The sequence below is a fragment of the Hermetia illucens genome, chromosome 3 (genome assembly GCF_905115235.1).
Source record: "Hermetia illucens chromosome 3, iHerIll2.2.curated.20191125, whole genome shotgun sequence".
In the NCBI taxonomy this organism is placed as follows: domain Eukaryota; kingdom Metazoa; phylum Arthropoda; class Insecta; order Diptera; family Stratiomyidae; genus Hermetia; species Hermetia illucens.
The window spans coordinates 120,354,005-120,376,427 of record NC_051851.1 but is presented as its reverse complement, the minus strand read 5'-3'; the positions used below and the strand labels follow the sequence as shown (position 1 = coordinate 120,376,427).

At 41.3% G+C, this 22,423-nt stretch overlaps 2 protein-coding genes across 3 annotated transcripts in view; one reads left to right on the top strand and one right to left on the bottom strand.

The window, feature by feature from the left end:
* Positions 1–870: 870 nt before the first annotated feature.
* On the bottom strand, positions 871–15,087 carry LOC119651020 (lanC-like protein 3 homolog). Its single transcript, XM_038054323.1, has 3 exons — positions 14,936–15,087; positions 14,624–14,853; positions 871–2,017 (listed from the first exon to the last, which is right to left on the bottom strand). Exons 2-3 carry the CDS (start codon positions 14,787–14,789, stop codon positions 945–947), a joined length of 1,239 nt encoding a protein of 412 aa, XP_037910251.1. The 5' UTR covers positions 14,790–14,853; positions 14,936–15,087; the 3' UTR covers positions 871–944.
* Positions 15,088–15,340: 253 nt separating this feature from the next.
* Positions 15,341–22,423, top strand: part of LOC119650780 (trifunctional enzyme subunit alpha, mitochondrial) — a 17,597-nt gene continuing 10,514 nt past the window's right edge. For both annotated transcript variants that reach the window (XM_038053889.1, XM_038053890.1), the window contains exon 1: positions 15,341–15,647. In XM_038053889.1, the coding sequence (XP_037909817.1) occupies positions 15,572–15,647 (76 nt within the window). In that variant the 5' untranslated portion in view covers positions 15,341–15,571. The remainder of the gene's footprint in view (positions 15,648–22,423) is intronic.

Below are 22,423 nucleotides of genomic sequence, written 5' to 3'. Positions count from 1 at the left end.
AGAACAATGTTATTCTTTACATGCGATTCACAGTTCTGACCTTTCTACCAAATTTCGTTTCTGAAAAAAATGGGTGTGACAGACAGGTAGTAAGCCGATTTTTAATAAGCTTTTGTTTAATACAATATATAATAGTAACGCGGTATGTACATGGATTCTAAGTTGTTTTTCTAACTGAGTGTAGAGTTTGCACTCCGTTGGAATTTGAGTAAAGTATCGATATGATTTTCATAAAAGTAATCTCCAATATCCCATTACAGTGCAGAAAGCCGCGATTAATATGAGTACCACAAGTGTTATCTTTACTTTGCGTAAGCTTGGGTTATTTTGCCCGATACTGAAACCTATTGGCTTATTCTATGTCCAACTAGAATTCACTTATGTGAAAAGGTCTGCCCTAGTTGTGAAGCTAAGAAGATAATCCATTAGCTCCACCTGAGTCGAATAAGAGTCCTTTCACGCAAAGATTGCATATTGGGCCTTCAGTCCATGTGCAGATATTTTCGTCGAGGACAGTGTTCTAAATAACAGCCATGGAATGCGAAGTGAAGGCATATCTATGGTACTCAGCATAGCTACATTCTTCTTGGAAACAATCCCTAGGGGCATAAAATACGCTCCAATGGCGAAGTGACTGACACACTACGTTGTACAGATAGATACATCAAGCATAGCGCGGAAGGGTCATGTTGCTGAATTCCAATAATTTAACTTTTCTAAATAGGCGAGTCGTCTTGCGAAAATCTGATACCCGCCACAATGCATGTTCTTCTAATATGCCAATGAAGGTTTTATATTTATTTTTCATTTGTTTAGTCTGAATTTCTAAATTGGTCTAAATGTTGTAAATTTAAAATTCTTTGGGAAATATCAATTGTCATTCAAATAATATTTTATTTCTAAACATCTTAAAAATACATGAGATATCAATATACGCCATTAATTTATATGAATACTTCCATAAATGGAAAGCTCGCACTATTCGGATTTAACAAGTCAATCAAATAACACACCGTGCCAGCGACACCTTCATAAAGACTGTACGGACGATCAGGTGTGCGTGCTTCTGTCTTGAACTCATCTCTTGTTAAAAATTCCATGAATTTTAGTGCCCGATAAAGGTATCTCTCTTCTCCTGTAAGTCGATACATCAATAAGAAAGCATATCCATTCCCTGCTACTCCGTGACAAATTCCCGGTCCTTTGCGTAGTAATCCTTTTTTCCAAATCAAGTCTGTCGCCTTGCGAAGGGCATCCAGATATTTTTCTTCTTGAAAAACTAAATAAGCTTTGGCAAGTAAATAAACAGCTCCAGGAGCCCCGTGACACCAGTGGACCAAACGCTTTGCACGACCTGTTTGTAAGTCTTCCAACGCCACTGGGAAATTGCCATCTTTATCTTGCAAGGATAAATAGAAATCTATAGACCGTCGGATGTCCGAGTATTTTGTCTTCGATATATCTGCTCCTGGTTTAAACCATGCGCTATTCAGCATCATGTGTAAAATAGCGCATAGTCCGTGTGCTGCTCCTAAATATTCAGTACCATGATACTGATACATTAAAGGTAAAGGAGCTTTCGTCTTATCCGCGTATTCCCGTCCACTGTAAAGCATGGAACTGCAAATATCGAGGATCGCATCTTCCGGTATTACGGAGGGCCCTAACTGCTGATTCAACCAGTAGCATCCACTCAAAAATCCAGCCCGACCCACCAGAACTTCGTCTGATCCATATTTCGAAAACGTCATTGGGCGACATGCTTCGAAACCTGTTTTGAAATTTTTCAAATCTTCTTCGAGAGTATCTCGATGACCAGATGCATTTGAAATTACTGCTGACACGGCGTAGATACCGGCATTACCGCATAGAAAAGCGCATCGTTCGTCTGCACGTTTTTTGTACTGCAAAGCATTCGATTTCGCGTGATTTATGTAACTCAGGGCATAGTCCAATGCGGGATAGAGCTGGCTAACTTCGGGTGATTGTACCATTTTCAAAAACATGTAGGCTATGCCTGAAAATGTATTTTAAAAATTAGCAAGATACGATTGCTATTCAAATTTTCAATAGAAAATTCTTAAAATTATGTTTGTAATAGAATATTAAGATCTGCTGCTTATCAGTCGGGAATGTTGAAAAAAAAATTATATATTCTAATCCTAATAATTTTTTTAAGGAAACTTAATAGCAACTAGTATTTACTCCTGTTGATGCTTTCATGTCACCTGGAAGACATGACTAATCAATAAATGTTAGTTTCAGACCAGTAACTTCAACTTGGCTAGTTCTGGTTAGGTAAATTATAGAAACTATTTGCTAGGAAACAGCAGTACAATAATGATCAGGAATGTCTGAAAATAGTATTCGATAGCCCTTCGGACAACCACAAATTGATTATTACTCGCAAATATGGGGTCGACGGATCAACATAATCACGTTTTGAAAAGAACCCAACTAGTATTCAATAAGTATATTACGGAGCATTACGGAATAAAGAAGATAAGAAAAGGAAATCGACAGTAATACTTGATGGGCTGAAAAGTTCGTAGAATTCGTAGAATAGTAAAAAAAAAGTTTTTTTTTTTTAATAAAATTTGATTTTATCTTTCAATATAGTTGCCTTTGATACAACTATACAACGAGTATATAGCGGTCATAGAATTTTTCGGTATCATTTTTATAGTAAGATTTTCTTTAGCCTCAGTTTCTTTCTTGAGGTCTGAGAACAGGGAAAATTCCTTTGGAGAATACGATGAATGCGGCAGCAATTCGTAGCCCAACTCATGCAGTTTATGCACCGTTGTCATTGATTTGTGACACGGTGCATTGTCTTGATGAAATAACATTTCCTTTTTCTTCAAATGGGGCCGTTTTCGCGATTTCATCCTTCAAACGCTTCAATAACGCTATGTAATAGTCGCTGTTGATGGTTTTTACCTTCTCAAGATAATCGACGAATATTATACGATGCATTTCCAAAAATAATGACTCCATAGCCTCGCCTGCAAACTGTTGCGTCTTTCCACATTTTGGAGTCGGTTCACCACGTGCGCTCCACTCAGACCACGATCGTTTTGATTCTGGAGTGAAATAATTGAGCCATGTTTTGTCAATTGCCACATAGCAATGCATAAATTTGAATTTTTATAAAGGAAGGGCTTCAAACCCTGTTCAGAATGGCCAACTCGTCGTTGTTTTTAGTCGATTGTGCGCTCGCGCGCATCTACTTTGAACAGAACTTTCGCATACCCAAACATTCATGCATGATATGTCCAAAGCGCTTCTTTGATATCTTTAGAGCCTCAGCCATCTCGATCAACGTCACTTTGAAGTCATCCAAAATTATAATAATAATAATCGTTGGCGCGACAATCCATATTGGATCAGGGCCTTGAAGTGTGTTAGAGCACTTCATTTAAGACCGAAACGGTACACTACAGTATTCTGTTGGAGGCAATGTGGTCAACATTGGGCTCGCCCGAGATTATAACCTTGACTTGACTCAGGTGCTCATTCACAGCTGAGTCGACTGGTATCCGACGTCAAATTACGATACAAATCCCACTGCCACCAGTCAGATTTGAGCCGCGACCTTCCGTACGATAGCCTTGTGCTCTAACCACTCAGCTATCCGGACACATTCAAATTTATGATGTGCATTTTTTTGATGTTTTCGTCGGTAACAGCATCTTTGGGCGATCCACTGCGTGCATCGTCCTCGGTTGTCACTTTGCCTTGTTTAAACTTACCAAAAACCACTTTTCAACTGTTAATTTTCCTGGTGCGGAGTCCGAATAGTGTCTATCAATGCAAGTCTTGGCTTCAATAGTAATGCAAAAAGCAATGCTTTATTAACGCAAAATTCTTTCTGGTCCATTTTCTTCAAACTACCGAAAATTGCTTCACTCAAAATGCTCTATCCCACAAACTAATAGTCCGACAGCTTAGGGTTAACTAAAAATCATATGGATTTAATAGTGGTAGTAGAATTGATTGAAAAGTAAACTTGACATTGACAAAGTGCTTGGGATTGCAACGAAGTTATACTCGAAGCCGCCCCTACAGCAACACCAAAATCTTTAAGAATCTTGGTCTATGAGAGGCTGACAATTTCATAGGTTTCTCCAAGTGAGAAGTAAACTCAGCATCACAGAACTCCTTAAATCGGCACGTATAGAAGATCAGAAATCTGATATCCTCAGACTTTGGACTATTCGTTGTGGAAAACTGCTGAAAACTCAAAAACTAACAATCAAAGAGCCTCTATTAAGAACCACCAGAGGAAATTGGGCTAAAAGTAATAAGGACAAAGAAGACAATCGAGCCCCACACTCCAATTGAACTTCTCAGATGTCCCATCAACGTCAAGCCTTGTCATTCGCCAATATGTTTTATAGAAATTAAAAGTCTCATTCGAAAAAAGCAAGTCGGAATACCGGAAGCTCGCGCTTCGGGTATAAAGGTTTTCTGTTCATCTTATATAAGAAACTTCAACGCACATTATTCTATCCGTATATAGCTACAAATCCAAACTATTCCTTCATATTTTTCCAAACTACATTTTGGAGTTACGTATATGTACGTATATGATCTGAAATAATAAAAAACTTGTTTCTTTTTCGTTGGTGGGAATATTTATTCTTGCAAAAACCGATATTTCGGGAACCACTTGTTCCCTTCATCAGTGCTAACAAGTTTTATACGTACATATTACAGCCATAGATATTATACCCACCCTAAACAAATAAACTGCCTCAAGTGGTTAGAGGGCTGGGTTATCGTGGCGGAAGGTCGCAGTTCAAATCTCACTGGTGACAGAGGAATTTATTATCGTGACTGGGTGTCGGATACCAGTGGATTCAGCTGTGAATGAGTACCTGAGTCAAATCAGGGTAATAATCTCGGCCGAGCGCAATGCTGACCACATTGCCTTCTACAGTGTGCTGTAGTGTACCGATACTGTCTTGAATGAAGTGCTCTAACACACTTCAAGGCCTTGATCCAATATGGATTGTTGCGCCAACGATTATTATTATAATAAATACGGCTGGTTTAATGTACAAATATATCTATCTGAATTGACACTACCCGCAAACTTCATTAACACGCATATACTATATACCTACATACACACATGTCTGGTTGGAGTAATTGATATTCATATACAAATGACTAAAAAACAAAATAATTCTTTGCGACCCCATTAATAAGAACTCATTTCGTTATGGTATTGATGAATTGATATGTGATGATGACGTCATACAGGTTGTAGAATGCATGAAATTCACAGAAAATGGCAAAGTTTCACCCCCTATGACTTTGTTAATAGTAGTTGGATTTTCTTCAAACTGGACCAAGTTGTGCATTATGTTATCCCTTATTGTAATACTGCGATGAATTGTACATGGGGATGAACATAAGAGGGGTTACCGGGTAAATTTCTAAAATGTGGAAATATACTATTATAAACTTTATTTGTGCAGAGATCGGAGCCGGATGTATTTTGAGGCCTAGATTCCGTAGAGATGCGCCGCTGTGATTTTTTTCAGATTTTTCGGTTGGGTAGGTTCTGAGAACGATACCTATTACACTTTTTGTGGCTCATATTTTGAGCCCTCATTCCCCTATGTTTCACCCAATATCCAATATGAAACCAGTTTTGAAAAGTACTAATTGAGACCTTTCATTTGATACCCTACATGGCCAGACTCGATTCTAATAAAGTTTTGTTTCATACAAAATCTTAATTAATCACAATGCAATCGTATAGACCTTAGATCTTTCTTTGCACCAAAACTACCTTTGTGAACGATACCGCAATCTTAAATTCACATGCAGACTTAAAACTGGATTCTTTTCAACTGAAATAGTATTTAAAAGTGATGAAAACTGAGTTCAAATGTGGAGGAAAGGTAAACGAGTTTAAGTATGTAAGTAAGTGAAAATCAATAATATCGCTATACCACATTAGACGATGTTAAATACCTGTGAATACACTTCGATAGAAGGCTGGAAGCAACTACGAACTAGCAACTCAAACTTAAGTTAAAGAACTTTTTGTGAATGCTCCACACACACACACATCGATCTTATTCCAAAATTTTAAGATATATTTGAGATGTGTCTGGCATTTCCGTAAACTTTCCTGTTTAGAGAAGAAAGTAGAAAAAAAAATCTCTCGGAGGTTCTTAGATCCGCAAAAGCCCATGAACATTCCAGCCAGAAGGCCATTTGAATAGGGCTTTCAGGAGACCAATAGAATGGACCTAATTTATGAGGCCTGAGTTCTTGAAGCTGCGCCTCCTTCAGTCTCTTAACCTAAATTACTCATGTAGTTACATCAAATAAGAATCTGTTCCTACCTAGCTGCCGGCGATTGAAGTCCACTTGTACTTAAGAACCGGGGATTGAAGTAACATAATAGCTACGCATATGGTACTTCAAAAACGCGTTATAAGGCGGATCACGGAAAGGTTCAAAGTGGCGCAAACATTTTTAGAGTTTTTGTATAAAATTCAAAATCACAGAGGGAAGATAATTCTTATAACTTTATTATAAAGGACACACATTAGGTTATATAATATGGAAATCATCATCACTACAGTTCATTTCGTGCTTTGGCCTTGAGGATATCCTTCCTCCAACCATCTCAATCATCGACTACGTCCTCCGGTATTGAAAACCGTGCAGTGATGCGCTATCTTCATCAACAGAATCTACCAAGCGCTTTCAGGGTTTTCCTACCGGTTTTCGTCCTTTTGCTCTCCCTTAGAATATCCTTTTAGGTATCCGTGTGTTGTCCATGCGTTGAACGTGTCCAGCCTATTGCAACTTCCAAAATTTAATTAATTTGGAGACTTCAGGGTCCTCATGGTACAACTCATGGTTGTATCCGATTCGGCATTGGTAATACCTATTAGTTCCTATTATTTTCCTCAGGTACCTCCTCTCGGTATTGGTTTTTCAGAAGTTTGTCTTAGGGTCCATGTTTCACATCCATAACATAGCACAGGTCTTATTATCGTTTTGTATACTCGGAGCTTTGCTTCCCTGTGTATGCAGCTGGCTTTTAAAATCAGCTGGAATGAATAAAAGGCTCTGTTTGCGAGATAAATTAGACGTCGTATTTCCTCAAGTATATAAAGTTGTCTACATTTTCCAAGTTGTATTCGTCACTCATTATATTTTCTCTGATGGGCGTCGTTTTTGCTGATGCGAAAGATCGCGCCATGATGTTCATATCGTCCATATATGCGACGATTGCCAGAACTTATAGAGCAGCGTGGCTTTTGTGTCCAAAGGCAACTTTTGTATAACCTGATCCAGTGCCAGATTGAACAGTAGAGATGCGAGCTCACCTCCTTGTTTAATCCGACGTTCGTCTCAAACGTATCTGTTACACTATTATTGACTCTGACCTGCGATGTCGTGTGGGGCATTATCCTTCTGGTAAGGTTTACCAGTTATAATGAAATTCCAAAACCAAACAGTACTTTGTATTTTCTGGTTTTTTACCACTCTTGCGGAATCTGTTCGTGGTTCCAGATAAAGAGAAACAAATTATGAATAGCTTTCATGTTCCATGGATAGACCTGATTTGATGAGTTCAGCGGGGATGTCATCTATCCTGGGCGTCTTGTTCAGTTTTTGACATTTGATTGTTGACTCTACCTCTTCCATTATGCTTGACTATAATTCTTGTAAGTTCTGGTGATTGAATGAGGGGGAGTCCACAATTTGCTGTTTGAAAGTTTCGCACAAATTTTCCAGTTCCACTATCGAAATTGCGACCCTCACACCCCGCTTTCGTTCAGTCAACTACTACCCATTTTTAAGTCTGGGAGTTTGTAAGCATACTTTCCTTCATTCTGAGCTATACCTTTTTTAATGGGATTGAAATTAGGAAATTTTTCACGTCAATCTCAATTTGCAAAGCAAATTATCAAAGCTATATATGCTCGCTCTCACTGCTCTGTTCTATGAATTAGGCACCGAGTTTTATCCACAACTTGTCCGAGTGTTATCATCAGCCAAGCCAGGGTTTTGGAGCTCCTGGCAGATATTCTTTGTGGGAAAAAAAAGCTTCACACGTTACACACATATACGCATTTCGCATCCCTTGGTTGATCGAATGTTCCCTTGTACAGTTCTTAGATCCGCCTCGGCAATTGTTCACCGAGTTTAACGGATGCGTTTAACCGATTGTTCAATCAAAGGTAAGCCGGGGAAAGTTGATTGTTCCTCGATTACAGCCTCAGCATTGACAAAATGGGAAGAATTGGCATTTCCTAAACTCGAGCAACGGAAAAAGGTGGCCAGCAAAAAACGGGGGGACAAAAATAAAATCCATCTGCAAATAAACATTATTTGCAAGAAAGGAGATACATATATCTTACGCCTATATCGCTCACAAGTGAAAGCGAATCTGGAATTGACAGATTTAGGTGGTAGAGTAGCTTTGAAGTCAAATAAATCTAGCGAGAAATCAGCGGATAGTTTTCGCGGTCAGGTGGAAAAGGTGCTCGGCGACCAAGCAGAAGAGAGAGTTCGAAAGCAAGAGATAATAATCGAGTGTAAGGATCTAAACGACGTTACATCAAGGGATGATATCTAAGAAAACAATTTAATCTTAGCGGAATAGAAGGAGGTGCGATAAAAAAGATGAATAAAGCATATGGGATTACACAGTCCAATATTATTAGTTGCCAGTGGAAACAGCAGCTGAACTGATTGCCGCGACCAAGTTAAGAGCAAGCATCTCTGCTTCAGATGCCTCAATTGTACTGGAGATCCACTATGAATGTTGCGCAAAGGGAAAGAGGGAGTCTACAACCGGCATGTTCTAGGTGGTGGCATATAGGAGGGAGGTGAATTGAAGGCTGAATGATGTTGATATAAATCAACCTCAACCAGTGCGAGGCAGCTCAACACCTCTCACAAACTATTGGAGAGTCGAATGTAGAAGTAAAGGTAATCTGCGAACCTCATTTAAATCACGATATTGCCATCGATTTCAACAAGTGTGCCTTGAACTGAAAGTGCCGAATGACGAACACCAGGGGCAAGATTCTACACGACACCTTCGCGGAGTTGAACATTGTATTAGAAAAGTTGATTGCGACTCAGAGGGTTAGGCAGAGGAAGGGAGGAGATCTTGCTATTGAAATCATCGTGTCTGCGAACGAGGAGACTTTGCCGAAGGACAAGAGGGTAAATACGAACCTATAGGCCGCTGCTTACAAGGTTGTAATGAACAAGATTCGTGGGCAAAAGTTACCTCATCACCGTCACTATTGTTAAAAACAATTTCAATTCGTAACCTACAATACGAAGAAAGTGGACCTCAGTCAACGATTCAACAGGACGTCTTCTAGATCCCGGTCGACGGAGCAATAACTACGAGAGATCTGTGGATGAATTAGAGGTAACAAGGTTCCAAGATTGCACGGAATTCCGAACAAAGTCAAGCCAACATAGTTCATAGACACATTTGAATCGTACAGTATTTATCGTCTAGTAGAAGAGGCAGGGATTTGTTTTCCATCCTAAGCTCCAAAATTCAAATTTCTGTACTCATTTAGCGGCATTCCCATTGAGTGTGAGGGTCACAGGATTTTCCAAGGCTTTTCCCCGGTACATTTTGCGCCGTCCATATGTATGGATCGATATGTATCTCGAAATGAATAGAGCTATTTATTAGGATGATTACGTTGATGATTCCACGGAGACGAATACATGTACAGATTTTTAGTGTGGTAAATATAATCAAGGAAAACTTTTTCCCCTAAATCTTGTCGTATATTAGGAATATTCCGTTGACTTGGCCTTTAATGCTTGCACAGAATGTGGCTTATTGCTGTAGACAATGTCAGAATTTCGTGAAATAATCAACTTTCCGAACTTCTCACGCATCAACTCAAATTTTTGGCGTATAGTGTGGCATGTTGTTCTGTCTTGTATAATAATAACCAGATGTTGTGCAGGAAAACTTCTTCCAATCTGAGCTATAAAAAATAATTAGCTTTGATCTTCTAGTACACCGCACTCTATAGGTAGCAACGGTGCCGCCTTCTTCGTTTTCAAAGAAGTATGGATTGGCGATTCCACTAGGCCAAAATCTGTACCAAACATTCAATTTAGGGGGATGAAAACGCTCTTCATCAATACTTTGTGAATTTTCTTCACACTAGAAACGACAATTCTGTTTATTCATCGATCCATGAGATGAAAGTGAGGTTTATCGGAGAAGATGATTTTTTTATAAAGATTGTTTTCATTGGAAGTTGTTTCAAAGCAAAATCAGCGAATTTCCGACATTTACGATGTCAAGTGACAGTTCTTGAGTGAGAACAGTTTTATAAGGATGCGATCGTTTCTTAAAATCCGCGTTGTGTTCACAGGCAGACCCGATTGCCGAGAACGTCGTGGAATGTGCAAATTGCGAACTTCAGCAGCACTTGTCTGAACGGCAAAAATATTATCATTACTTCGATCAGTCCTTTCGTCTTATTGGTACGTGAACATTGCGTAGGCTAAAAAGGTTTAATAATTCGACGAATAGAGGGCACAGATGGATGATCATGACGACCATAAATAAGATAAAATAATTGATCAAACGTTTTGACGCATACTGTATCTGCCTGTGAATTAGGGCTTAAAAATGCACTCAAAGTCTTCCTTGCTTATCGTAAGAGGAGACTAAAAGAGACCAAGATGGCGAGCAAAAAAAACAGAAAGGGCATGCTGATGCAGGCCGAGATCTTGACCGGCCAGCTTATTGAAATAGACTTTAAAAACGGAGCAAAGGGAATTACAAACTCGAGGTTGAAACTAAAGTCTGATTCCAGTCTCTCTTATAAACCTAGCCAGGTCTATCCATAGAGGCCAGTCACTCGCTGTGTGGAGGTCTAATAAATATTTGTAAGTTTTAGTCCAATTGAGAGCAGTCCTGTGCCTCGAAAGCTTGTCATACTTGTCTTCTACCCCATAACGATCACAGTCCAGCGAAGGAATCGACCCAATATTGGCGAGAAAAGCTTTGCTATAGGAAAAGTTGGTATACAATCTATTCACATCCTGCTAAGGGATATTTCCTGGAATCAGGGCTTCCTAGGAATTTCATGAAGGATTCCCCCATTCAGCGCAAAAAATCTTCCAAACCTTCCGCTATTAGTCTAGTAAACCTAGTTTAATTTTTCACTGACATGGTAATGGCTTTCGGGAAAAATGAGAATGGATTTATTATACTACTTGCTAAATGTTTGAAAGTTTTGTTGTTGTTGGTTTTACCTAACCAGACATATTTAGTCCAATTTATCGTTTATATCGTGTTAAAAAATCTACGGATCATTTTGCTGAAAGGCTATAACTCGGGCCTAAGACTCGCTGTCGTAAACAAATGGTTTGTGTTGTTTACGAATGAACTTGAAAATTAAGGAAAAGCAGAGGGCGATCAAGGCACTCATTGCTGAGACCAGAGAAAAGAAAGCGTGATAGTGACGGAGGTGGCAGTTCAGGAGTGGATGAGCTCGTTCGAGTTAAAAAGAAGTGTATTGGAGGTAAGCAACAGAGCTAGCCCAAAGTGGGGGAGAAAGCGGTAGGTTTAATGAGACAGCTGAAAGCCGACAAATAACTGCAAAACTTCTTAGTATATAACTAACTATATATAACTATATTAGAACTAACGTTCTAAGGCGTAACATTAAATGATATGGAGGTGAAACGAGAAACAGAGGTCAAATATTTGAGAATTACACTATACCAAACATTACTCTGGAAGACACTTGTCGGAAAGCCACAAGGGCTCTGATTACTTGCAGATCTATAGCAGGAAAAAAATGGGGTTGTAGCCCGAAGATACTACTTTGGATATATACTGCAATAGTAACGCCAATGATTACCTATGGAGCGGTAATCTGGGCAGAAAGAACCGAACTCAGCACACAAGCTAGGGAATTACATAAACTCCAAAGGCCAACTTGCGTGTGTATCAGTGAGGCAATGAGGACACGCCCAACGGCATCCCTGGAGGTACTTCTGGGATTAACCCCTCTCCATCTGCACATACAGATGCAGGCAAGGAGGGCAATATTCAGGATAGCCGGTAGTATGAGTGAGGCGCCTAAATCGAAGGAATATTGACGTTCTTTCTAGGCGGTATCCCGAATTACTGATACCAAGGGATAACATGACAACGAGGTTTCACTTCGATAAGAAGTTTGAACCACGTTGGAGTAACAAGGCAAACTGGGAGAGCGTGGCTGCGACATACGGCTTAAACCAGCAACTGATTGCTTGGTACACTCACGGATCCCTCACAGCAGAGGGAGCGGGTGCCGGTGTCATTGGTCCAAGGAAAATGTACTTTGAGCCAATGGGCAGGTACACTAGAATATTCCAGGCGGAAATATACGCCATAGACAAATGTGCCTCCTTTAATCTGCAAAGGAACTATAGGGGACAACATAGCTATTCTCACCGATAGCCAAGCAGCGATCAAGGCACTTAGGTCCGACCAGGTGAACTCTAAACTGGTATGGGAATGCCTTGAGAGACTGAATACACTCGGCTCGTCCAACAAGGTCTGGATACTTTGGGTTCCAGGCCATGCTTGGTTGGAAGGCAACGAGGTAGTGGACGAACTAGCCAAGAAGGAAGCAGGGACGCCTTTACACGGGCCAGAACCCTTCTGTGGAATTGGGAACGGTTTCATGGCTATTAATCTAAGAAATGAAGAGGAAAGGTTGAGGGAACTATACTGGGCGGGCCTACCAGGGATGGAGCAGTCCAGGGTGCTAATTGGGGGATACAAACCCATACGCACAAAAGATTGCTTAAACTTCACCAAAAAGAACCTCCCAATCACAGTGGGAATTCTCACTGGTCATTGTCGGCTGAACTATCACCTAGGGAAGCTAGGGATATCTACGAACACTGCCTGCAGGTTTTTTGAGGAGGAGGACGAAACCTCTATACACGTCCTGGGACAGTGTCCGGCACTTGTGCAAAGTAGATCGAGGCATCTGGGAGAACACTTACTACCAGGTGCAAGGCCGAAAGATCTAGAAGTAGGGAACATACTAAAGTTCCTAACGGTTATAGGCCTGCTTGAGATGCTATGATCAATAGGTACACTATAAACAGTAAAAGGGGCACAATAGTTCTTCAAGGATGCGGTGCGACTTTCCCTTAACAGAATAATAATAGTATTCTGTTGAGGAGTGGAGAAACGGTTGCTGAAATTACCAGAGAGGTCATTTTGAAGTTCAGTAATGTGCTCACTAGGATGATCGAAAATATTTCCATGTTGAATGGTAAAGTGGAGGGTTTAATTGCCAAGAAATGTGGCCATATGGTTACTGCTCCAGTTGTAGTAGGCGGTAATCGAATACGAGTAGTGGCTAATACCCCGCCGCCGACACTGAAGCCGGTGGAAATTTCGTCGGTAGTGGTGAGGAGTCGCAAATATACAGTCGCGAAGATGATAATGCGCGGTGTACCTCCTGCACTGGAAGTAAGAGTTCATACTGTGAACCCATTAAAGTCGTGGGGAAGTGGTGGAGAACCCTAAGTTCTTGAAGCAAGGGTTGGATGTGACTGAGAGGCTTGGACTCTGTTGCCACAAAGCTTCATCGGAGGTTATCTGGTACCATGGGAACCGGGATGGTCCTTGGAGAGCATATGTTGTAGGGGAGTTCCTGGGGCATGCGCTCTCAACTCGATCATTTCCGATTGCTTATCTCATCGGAGTTTCATGGTAGTTGCGTCAATATCGCGGGCAAAGCTCCTAGTGGGCTCAAGCGTGGAGTTCTGCTAAACAGCTCAAGCGCCGTATTCCTTAGTTGCGGCAGAAGTGTTAGATAGGTTCACATCCACTGGTATGAATGCGGAACCTACATTTACTATGAACCATTACCGCTGTGCCAGTCATGGGGGGGCTCTGATTGTAGTCTCCAAATCAATCCGTGTCCGAAGATGACCATGAGATGATGCCTACATGGCATGGAATTTATTGACAACTGCGGTTAATATGTTAGAGGGGACATAATTGCCTCTAATGAGAGAGAGGAGAGGAAGGTTGAAGACTTTGGCGTTTCGCATTGCTCTCATCACCAGCAGGGACTGGACGACTCGTTAGCTAGAGTAAAGATGATATAAGTTGGGTAGGCCTGGTGAGGCCAAGACATGGCTCCAGGAAGGCATCCGTGAGGGATTCTATCTTCTTCTCAAAGTATTTTGGGAAGACATAAATTAGGACGGGTCTTACCACTTCTATATAGTTTGAACGCGACGTTGATAAGCTCATATTAGTATTCTATACAAACTTGCAACATTTAAAATGCACCGTGGTATGGATTTCAAATTAACGAAGACCTCGCTCCCTTTTTGTCATGGACTTTGATAATACACTCCACTAGAACTTAACGCAAAAAGGTTTCCATTCGATCAAGGGTAAAGTATTCGTCCAAAGGAGCTTAACAGTTACCCGCAGGCTTGATTAAGATATAGCAGTGAAATGACTATAATATTGACTTTCTATGTACAGCGATATTTCTGTTAACAGAATTTATAGTATTTCTGAGGTTTCCGATATAAGCTCCACACTAAGTACGAAGCTTACCTGCATTTCCTACGTATAGATCCCCACGTTCATCGTCATTGACTTTGGTGTTCTTCAGAATCGCGTTTACATAATATTTAATGAGTGACAGAATGTATTGCTTGTCCACATTCACTCCTTCGCCACCATAGTCGGGATAAGGATTTTGGAAGCATCGACTGTCCATTTTCGGTACTTTCCACGACTTTGGAACGCCTATCCGTGAAGTGTTACTTATACACCTTCCGTATCTGGGAGCACACAAGCGAAGAAACCGGATTAGGATCATTTATTCGTTAGCGAATTTTGATAATAATTTCATCTGAGACTTACAATCAATTGTGTTCCTTTTCACCTTCGAGAAAACACGACGCAGGGATTACTCTTCGTATATAAATATTTTCAGCCGGCGAATTATTGACGTTTGCAGACTAGTTTCATATCATAGATGGCGGTTGAAATGATTAAAAGTCGGTTGGCGGTCTCGTACATTTAGATCTAAGTTCCTTCCGGAGATTCCATCCTTTCCATCATCATTGGATATGCAATTCCAATTGGATCCTTGAAATGAAAACATATTTGAATCGCACTACGTTGTTCGTTTCTGTAGGATTAAAGTGCATAGGCTAACATCAACAGACCTCCTCAAAGATCAAAACCTATTCAATACACGAATCATATAGAATACTGAACTGAACTGTTATACAGTCACGCAGCTTCAACCACACGTCTATAATCTACAGAAGACATTCGATTGCGGGTTGGGGATCGGTGGCGGACGTTTAGCGGTTTCCAGTCTTCGGCCGAATTGCTCCCATCAAATCCACTGTGTACAGTTTTACATAATTTTAGAGTTAAAAAGTGACCAAATCCTACTTAAGAACGTTTTAAGTTGTATTCGTTTCTTCCCCGTTGTATTGGAATTAAAGTTGTCCCTGGATTTGAAGCGGAACGACCGACTCAGCGAGAATGTCGACAATAAGGTTATTGGGAGCACTAGGACATTTGTCCAAAAATCAACTAGTCCACCGGAAAATTGCTGCAGGTAACTATTTGGAGTTTTAGATAAGGGTCAAGGGTTGGGTGGCAAAATTTTGCGAATCATCCCTTAAGGAAAGTGCCAATGGCCAATGTGAAAGTGTTGTGGACTTTGCCCGTGACACTCGCCCATGTAGACGTAAACACCGGCTGCAGTTGTTGAGTAATAATTGGATGTCTATAAATTTAGCCTCATCAAGACTAAATGCTGCTTTATTGCTGCAATCCAGTTATCGAAATTCGGAGCCCAGGTTGTAAAAAGGGCACCACAGTGAAGCAGGATTGCGGTTAAAGAACTTGCAACGCTCTAGTTGGAGTTTTGACAGATTCCAATTTTAACTCAACGTTGATAAATATTTTCTACTTTAGGATTAAAGTCCACCCAAGTATTTTCGGATTGCTGAACTTCTCTACTTCGGTGGCCGTTGATTGGCACTGTTTCTGTCACCCTTGCAGATAATGGCATAGTTTTATGATAGTTGCGAGTTGGATATCATCTATTAATATCGAATTCATTAGTATCATATGCTGCACTAATTAACCTTTTACGTAATATGTCTGGATTTGTTGGGATGATTTCCATATTTTAGGATTTAGGGCAGCATTGACTTCTGCCTCAAAATGATCACTTCGCCACATTTGAGCCGGAATGAAGCATGGCTATTTGTATGAGCCTAGTTTTTCCGTAAGCGCTTGACATTGAAATGTGAATCCATGAATATCACAATTAACAGATGATAAATATCTTCTACTCTACTATTGGGATAAGAGTGAAGTGAAAGGACATAAATCTCTTTGAGGCTTCTTCCAGTTTTCTATTTGGTTCGTATCTCCTATTTCATAATGGAGGTTATCTTTACACGATCATGCGTCTCCGTAACCTAGTGATATATATGGTGCAGGGCCCACATCTAAGGACTATCTACAATCTTCCCGTATACATACCCTTGCCTTGACCTTGATAGCTCCGCCGAAACTCTATTCAACAGCTAATGTGTCCAGCACTGAATGTGTCAGACACAAAAGTATTATTCCATACATTCACCATGCGAGTATTCATATCTACCTGTAGCTAGCGTTACATATCCAGCACGGAGCGTGTCAGACATGGCATCGGTAGAAGTCAAGAAGACTCGTCTCCCGACGCGAATTTGTATGATGGAAGAAAATTATTGGGCATATACGGGTTCCATGCTTCCCAGTGAGACATTGTGCCAATATTTCGTTCCTGCCTCAATGATTTCACCAATGCAAGCTAATGAAAAATGAATGCATGTAAAATTAGTATGGTTTTCATTGACAAATGCAACTATCGTTTTTTATTTCGCATTTTAGCACGTGGAAAAAAATTCTTTGCAAATGCTGGATATTATGACTACTCTCATAGGAAATACAGTGAAACCTCTCTTTACCAAGCACCCTCGGTGCATGTCATCTTGTCCGTTACTCGGAGGCGTACGTTAAATGGGATGCCATGTATATATTATACTCAACATCTTCATCTAACGCAATATCCCGGATTCATTAACGTATCGCAGTATTTGCGTTAGTGGATGTGATGCTACCCGTCGCAACTGGAGAACATCGGCACCAAAGAACTGATGCCTGATGCGTCCATATGCAGGGCATCCACATAGGAAATGCTCCGTGGATTCCGCTTCCTCATTATATTAGGGACACGTATCATCTTGAATAAGTTCTCTTCTGAACATATGTCCAGCTAGTGAATTAGTGAATTAGGAAAAGTTTGGCGTGTTTAGCAGCGTTTAGACTCTGCCACCTGTCATTGTGGGAAGCTTGTTAACAGTTTTTAAAGACAGGCTTAGCTAATGCTACTCATCATCATCATCATCAACGGCGCAACAATGCGCATCCGGTCTAGACCTGCCCTAACAAGGAACTCCAGACATCCCGGTTTTGCGCCGAGGTCCACCAATTCTATATCCCCAAAAGCTGCCTGACGTCCTGACCTACGCCATCGCGCCATCGCTCCATCTCAGGCAGGGTCTGCCTCGTCTTCTTTTCCTACCATAGACTTTCCGTGCTGGATCGTCCTCATCCATACGGTTTAAGTGACTCGCCCACCGTAACCTATTGAGCCAACTTAACGGTCATGGTATCGTTCATAGATTTCGTCGTTATGTCGGCTACGGAATCGTTCATCCTCATGTAGGGAGCCATAAATTCTTCAGAGGATTCTTTTCTCGAGCGCGGCCAAGAGTTCGCAATTTTTCTTGCTAAGAACCCAAGTCTCCGAGGAATATATGAGGACTGGCAGGATTATTGTCTTGTACAGTATGAGCTTTGACCCTATGGTGAGACGTTTCGAGCCGAACAGTTTTTGTAAGCTGAAATAGGCTCTGTTGGCTGACAACAACTGTGCGCGGATTTCCGCATCGTAGCTGTTATCGGTTGTGATTTTCGACCCTAAATAGGAGAAATTATCAACGGTCTCAAAGTTGTATTCTCCTATCCTTATTCTTCCTGCTTGACCAGTGCGGTTTGATGTTGTTGGCTGGTTCGTTTTCGGTGCTGACGTTGCCACCATATATTTTGTCTTGCCTTCATTGGCGTGCAGCCCAAGATCTCGCGCCGCCTGCTCGATCTGGATGAAGGCAGTTTGTACGTCTCGGGTCGTTCTTCCCATGATGTCGATACCGTCAGCATAAGCCAGTAGTTGGCTTATGCTGACCCTTGCATTTACCTCAGCATCACGGATCGCTTTCTCCAGGGTCAGGTTAAAGAGGACGCATGATAGGGCATCCCCTTGTCGTAAACCGTTGTTGATGTCGAATGGTCTTGAGAGTGTTCCTGCTGCTTTTATCTGACCTCGCACATTGATCAGGGTCAGCCTAGTCAGTCTTATTAATTTCGTCGGGATACCAAATTCTCTCATGGCCGGGTACAGCTATCATTGGCTGCTTTAAAGCCGATGAATAGATGGTGCAACTGTTGTCCATATTCCAACAGTTTTTCCATCGCTTGCCGCAGTGAGGAAATCTGATCTGTCGCTGATTTGCCTGGAGTGAAGCCTCTTTGGTATAGGCCAATGATGTTCTGGGCATATGGCGCTATCCGGCCTAGCAAGATAGCGGAGAATATCTTATAGATGATACTCAGCAACGTGATACCTCTATAATTGCTGCATTGTGTGATATCTCCTTTTTTATGTATGAGACAGATAATGCCTCGTTGCCAATCGTCAGGCACCGATTCGTTGTCCCATACCTTGAGCACAAGTTGATGAACCACTTGGTGTAACTGGTCGCCTCGATATTTAACCAATTCGGCTGTAATTCATCAAAGTACTCAACCCATCGCTCCAATATGCCCATTCTGTCGGAAATCAGATTTCCTTCGTTCCCTCGGCAGGATGAGCATCGAGGTGTATAAGGCTTCATCCTGCTGTCTTGTTGGTAAAACCTCCGCGCCTGGTGCCGTTGCTCCCTGTACTTTTCTAGTTCACAGACTTGTTGGTTCTCCCAGGTTTCCTGAAGTCGCTTCTCCGCTCGACGGAGTTCGCGATAAGTCTCTGCGGGTGCCCGCGTTCTTTGAGAATGCAACATTACTCGGTATGCGGCATTCTTCCGTTTCGTTGCTAGCTTACATTCATCGTCAAACCAGCCGTTCCCACTCCTTTTGCGGCTGGGGCCAAGTATGTTTGTGACCGCATCAATGATAACGTTCTTCAGGTGGTTGTGAAGATCATTTGTTGATGCTTCATCTCCAGGTCCCCTGTTGACTGCGGTTATTGCGGCATCCACTTCCCTCTTATATGTGTCGTGGAAGGCTGTGTTGTGGATGGCTTCAGTGTTAACTCTCACCTGATTGTCAGAGGGGATTCTGGGTGGTGTTGCTAATGCTAATGCTACTGGTACTCCAATTGCTGGATTCGATCCCAGCATGGGGGAGATTTTCCTCTCTTTCGCTAAAGCATCTGAGTTTTCATTTCCCTCTACGCCACAGTGACCAGATTCGCAGAGTAGTTCCACCGCATTGAATCTAGAGATAGAGTTTAAGCAGGAATGTTGAATCCCGAACGATTTTGGAGGTAACTACTCAACGCCCTCAATGCAGCATGCCTATGAGTAAAGATTGTGACGCGCCTGCCCTCCAACAGCTGGTCAATCACCCAGTTTGTCGCCCTTAGGATCGCATAAACTTAGGCTTGAAAAACCGTTGCCTATTGTCCCAAAGGAAAAGTCTACTTCTCGTTTCTATTCGAGAGGTAGACTCCGGCTTCAGAAGCCTGTTCTGTTTTTGAGCCATCGGTGTGCAAGACTTCCGTAAATCCCGACTGCCCAGTTTTCTCTACACTTCAGGGTAACTTCATGTCTTCTACCAAATAGAAGTATGGGGACACGAGAATCGGAAATCATTTTAAGAACTGGATCTTTGTAACCAAAGAATGAAGAGCAGACTCACAGGATTTTCCCCGCTGGTAACCATGTTGGTTACGATATGAAAACTGCCTTACCTTTACACATAGCCCAAAGCAAGACTTGCTAGAAAACTATTTCTTAGCATCACTTTAAGTGACCCATACTTTTTCTTTAGCATTGCTGGATAAATGGCAGCTCTCATTTTTCTTAGGTAACAATCGCTTTCGCAGTGTTCCAGTTCCCCTTGCAGCACTTGCGTGTTGAAGGGGTTGCAAGAACCGTCAACTCTCCCCCTACCACTTCTCTCACCCGTACTTCCAGGAGGGTCTGTACTGATTCCAGTCTGGAGGTCGTGAAAGTACCATCGGGTTTTCTAAGAAAGTCCAACTGTGCCGATTCATCCGTTTCAAGGAATCTGCACAGCCTTGTAATCTCTCTTCCGCCTTTCAGTTCCTCAAAGTACGCTCCAAAGGAGTCTCGTTTCGAACACCTAACGACCCTCTTATATTCACGCTATGAGTTTCGGAAGTTTAACCAATCTTCGTTCTTATTGTTTTTGCAAGCACGGTTCAGATGTCGCCTGGTTGATTTCTTGAATTTTTGCAGTTCCCGGTATCACCAAGGATCCGCTTTATCGTTTTGACATCGGGAAATAGGGCAAACCTCTTCATAGCACTCTTAAACTGTGCAGTTCAGAGTTTCCAATTCATCTTCCAGCGGAGGAGTCCATAGTCGCCTAGGGAGCTGTATTTTATTGCCAAGAAGTTCATTGAACTTTGTGTAATCGGTTTTCCTAGGATTAAGCTCTTGTATTGCAGGCTGTTCGCCCGTAATAGTCGGATTAAATTCTAGTTATCGATGATCTGACAGTGAGGCCTCGTCTAGCACCCGCCAGTGTTTAATCAACTCTAACACTTTTCAGGTGCAGATTGTTAGGTCAATTACTTTCTTACTTAATAGTTTCTCTCCTCTTGGATTGCATTTGCAACTGCCCCAACAAATATGTTGAGCATTTGCATGGCGACCTATTAAGAGTTCAAGACCACTTGATTCTCCATACGCTATCAGATCCTTTAGTTCTTGCGTGGATGGAGGATAGAAAGAATCATAGCGAAAATAAGCGGAGGCAACTATGATGTTTTTCCTCTCGCCATTAATCTGATATTGTACGACGACCGTAACTAAGTCCTAGGAATAGAACTGTCTCAGCATGGTTGCCTTTAGCCGTGTTGAAATCTGGACACAAGCTATCGGTCTTATGGATCTTTCATCCTAGAAGATCCTAGCCCCTTTACTGATCCATTGCCACAGATTCTATTAAGTCGAACAAATGACACTTGCACCAGAAACATATAGGGGCAGTCCTGCAGCTTTGTCAGTCTCGTTGCCAACAGATAGGAGGAGGCTTCGGCATGCTACAGGTTAATTTGGCCAATATTTATGTTTTTCGACATAAACTTTGTCTAATGTGTAATGGAGAATTGTTAGAAGCATATGCCGCGGTCCGCGTGTGACGGGGTTTCCCCCCACATCCTACTGCCAGAGACTCGATCCCCTAGTGTTTAATTTGTCTAAGAAAAGCCACATTTGGAGATACAGCTGTTCCCATGTGAGGACATGGGAGTCTCATCTCATCCCGCAGGGCATTCGTCTGTTTTCCACTTAGCACCTTGACTGGTTTGCGGTGTCCGGTTTGCAGAGTTTCTATCACTCGAACTGGCATCAAGTCAGTCCCGGTCACGTCTCACAAAAGTAGGGAATATAATAAAAGAAGCCATCATGAAGCGCTATTTAAAAATGTACTTAAAGTATATATTTATGTGTAGTAAAAACAGGTTTTTGTATAAAATGATGTAAATGTTTTTATTCATACACATAATTGTCTATCTTATTAGTATTCTTAATTTAATCTTTCATTTAAAGGGGGTTAGTACACGTCGAAATCCTTATGCAACATTTTCTCCTTGACGGCTTGAACAATTGTTTTCAAAGTTTTTGAGTACATTAACAGCTAGTAGTGAAACATATTGAATAAAAGAAAAGTTAATTTTTGATTAATATTGGAAAAAAAAAATCATATGTCTTTATAATTTTTTTATAAACCTCCCTCTGGTCTAAGAGTCTTTTATTCACTATACTCTTTAGATAATTTTGAATCAATGCGTAAAGAAATTATTCCGATATGTTGATTACACTAAAGCTAAAAACTGGAAATGAGAAAAACCGAAATACACCTGTTATGATTGTTACAAAGTTTCTCGTAGCGCAGTATGAGCTTAATTTTCATCTAGAACTAGTCTTCGGTTAGAATCGATTAGTTTTTGTCGATAACCCACACTCAATTATAAACAACCTGAATACCGCTCTTGTGAGGTATGCTTGTGTCGAAATCAATCAATTT